This window comes from Sinocyclocheilus grahami, unplaced genomic scaffold, assembly GCF_001515645.1.
Source record: "Sinocyclocheilus grahami isolate Dianchi unplaced genomic scaffold, SAMN03320097.WGS_v1.1 scaffold1192.1, whole genome shotgun sequence".
Taxonomy (NCBI): domain Eukaryota; kingdom Metazoa; phylum Chordata; class Actinopteri; order Cypriniformes; family Cyprinidae; genus Sinocyclocheilus; species Sinocyclocheilus grahami.
The window spans coordinates 82,711-84,519 of NW_015506371.1; the positions used below are offsets into that span (position 1 = coordinate 82,711).

Sequence of the window (1,809 nt, forward strand, 5' to 3'; positions counted from 1 at the left end):
AATTTAAAATTCAGTTCAAATTCCAACTCATGAACTGAAAGAAACTACATTTTGAATGTTGCCCTATCCTACCTATAGCAAATTTCACCCTTTGAATACTAATCCATTTCCATGCCGCCTCCATATCTCCTAATTTCAGACCTTAGTATTCCTCATTTCAGACTCTTATATCTTATTTGTTTACACTTCATGTATGTACCTGTGCTGAGAGGAGCTCTTCGGGCCCGTAGGATGCGGTAGCTCCCGACCTCAAGGCTCTGGGTGAGGTCAAGGTCATGTAAGATGAGCAGGTAACCAGAGGAGGTGGAGATCAACATCTTACTGCAGTCTGGAGTCAGACGCATCCGCATTAGATAGCGTGTGTGGAAAAACTTCTTGTGTGGACAGCCTTCTTCTGTGAACCTAAACAAACAATGACAGCACAATGAAAGTACAATGACACACAGTTGCACACAACCACTTTAATATGCAATCTTAAAGGAATAATTGACAAACAAAATCACAATTTGCTGAACATTTTCTAAAAATGAACTTACCCTTAGGCCATCCAAGACGTACATGAGCTCGTTTCTTCATCGAAACAGATTTGGGAAAACTTAGCATTACATCACTTGCTCACCAGTGGATCCTCTGCAGTGAATGGGTGCCGTCAGAATGAGAGTACATGACAGCTGATAAAAACATCACAATAATCCACAAATAACTGACACGACTCCAGTCCATCAAGTAAAGTCTTGTGACGTGAAAAGTTGCATGTTTGTAAGAAACATCAATAACTTTAAACTGTTGGTTCTGGTTATAATGAGTCCTCTATACATAATACAGGCAATTATTTGTGGATTATTGTGATGTTTTTATCAGCTGTTTGGACTCTCATTCTAAGGGCACCCATTTACTGCAGAGGATCCATTGGTGAGAAAAGTGATGTAATGCTACATCTAGGAAACCCACACCTCCAAACCACAAAACGTACCTGTTGGTGTCCCATGTGATGACATTTCCGTCAAATCCTGACGTCACCAGCAGGCGAGTGTGTGTATCATACTCTATGTTCTTGACCCAGCTGGCGTGGCCATGTAATGAGCACACCTTCGAGTTGAGTTTACGCAGATCCCACAATGCAATGGTGGTGTCATCGGAGCAGGTCGCAAACAGCCGGTTGTCGAGAAACCTGAATAGTACCCAACATCAGCCAACCAACCTCACACTTAGATGACACAGTGGTCATCCGCATTAACTTTATGAATGTCCCAGACAGTATTCGTGTGTAAGAATGGAAAAACAAAAGGATCACAGAAGCAACTAAGTCATCCAAATTGTACAGTACGCAAATCCTAGTGTTCAACATGCAAATTGTTTTGAATTAGTTCCTACTAAAATGAATTAGCTCTTACATAAAAGACTGTTGTAGAAAAGATTTCGCTCATGCAACTGAGGTTCCTGCACACTCCAATCGATTATATACTGTGTGCACATGTACCTTATGTTGTTTACACAGTCTTCATGAGCCTCCACCAGTGTTTTGATATGTCTGGAGGAAACGGGGTCAAACAAAAGCACTTCTGTCTGCTCACAAGCAACTGTCAAAACTGACCTAGAAAAAAGCAATATACAGGTGTCTGTCAATTAGGTCAGAACTTTTCTATATGGTACATGTATCCTATTATAAAAAAGTGTTTCACTTAAAAGAAACTATAGACTAAAAAAATAAAAATAAAAAAACAGATAGCGTTATAAACGCTTATTGCACTGCAACAGATTTCAACAGCAGGTAAAAGTTTACTGGGAAATGTCAATACTATAGTACAC

The 1,809-nt window shown here is 40.0% G+C and overlaps 1 protein-coding gene across 1 annotated transcript in view; it reads right to left on the reverse strand.

The window, feature by feature from the left end:
- LOC107567842 (DDB1- and CUL4-associated factor 10) overlaps positions 1-1,809 on the reverse strand; it is a 10,356-nt gene that overhangs the window by 5,879 nt on the left and 2,668 nt on the right. The window contains exons 2-4 of the mRNA XM_016253607.1: positions 1,481-1,594; positions 974-1,171; positions 200-402 (exon numbers count right to left, since the gene is read on the reverse strand). Coding sequence (XP_016109093.1) covers positions 200-402; positions 974-1,171; positions 1,481-1,594 — 515 coding nt within the window. The remainder of the gene's footprint in view (positions 1-199; positions 403-973; positions 1,172-1,480; positions 1,595-1,809) is intronic.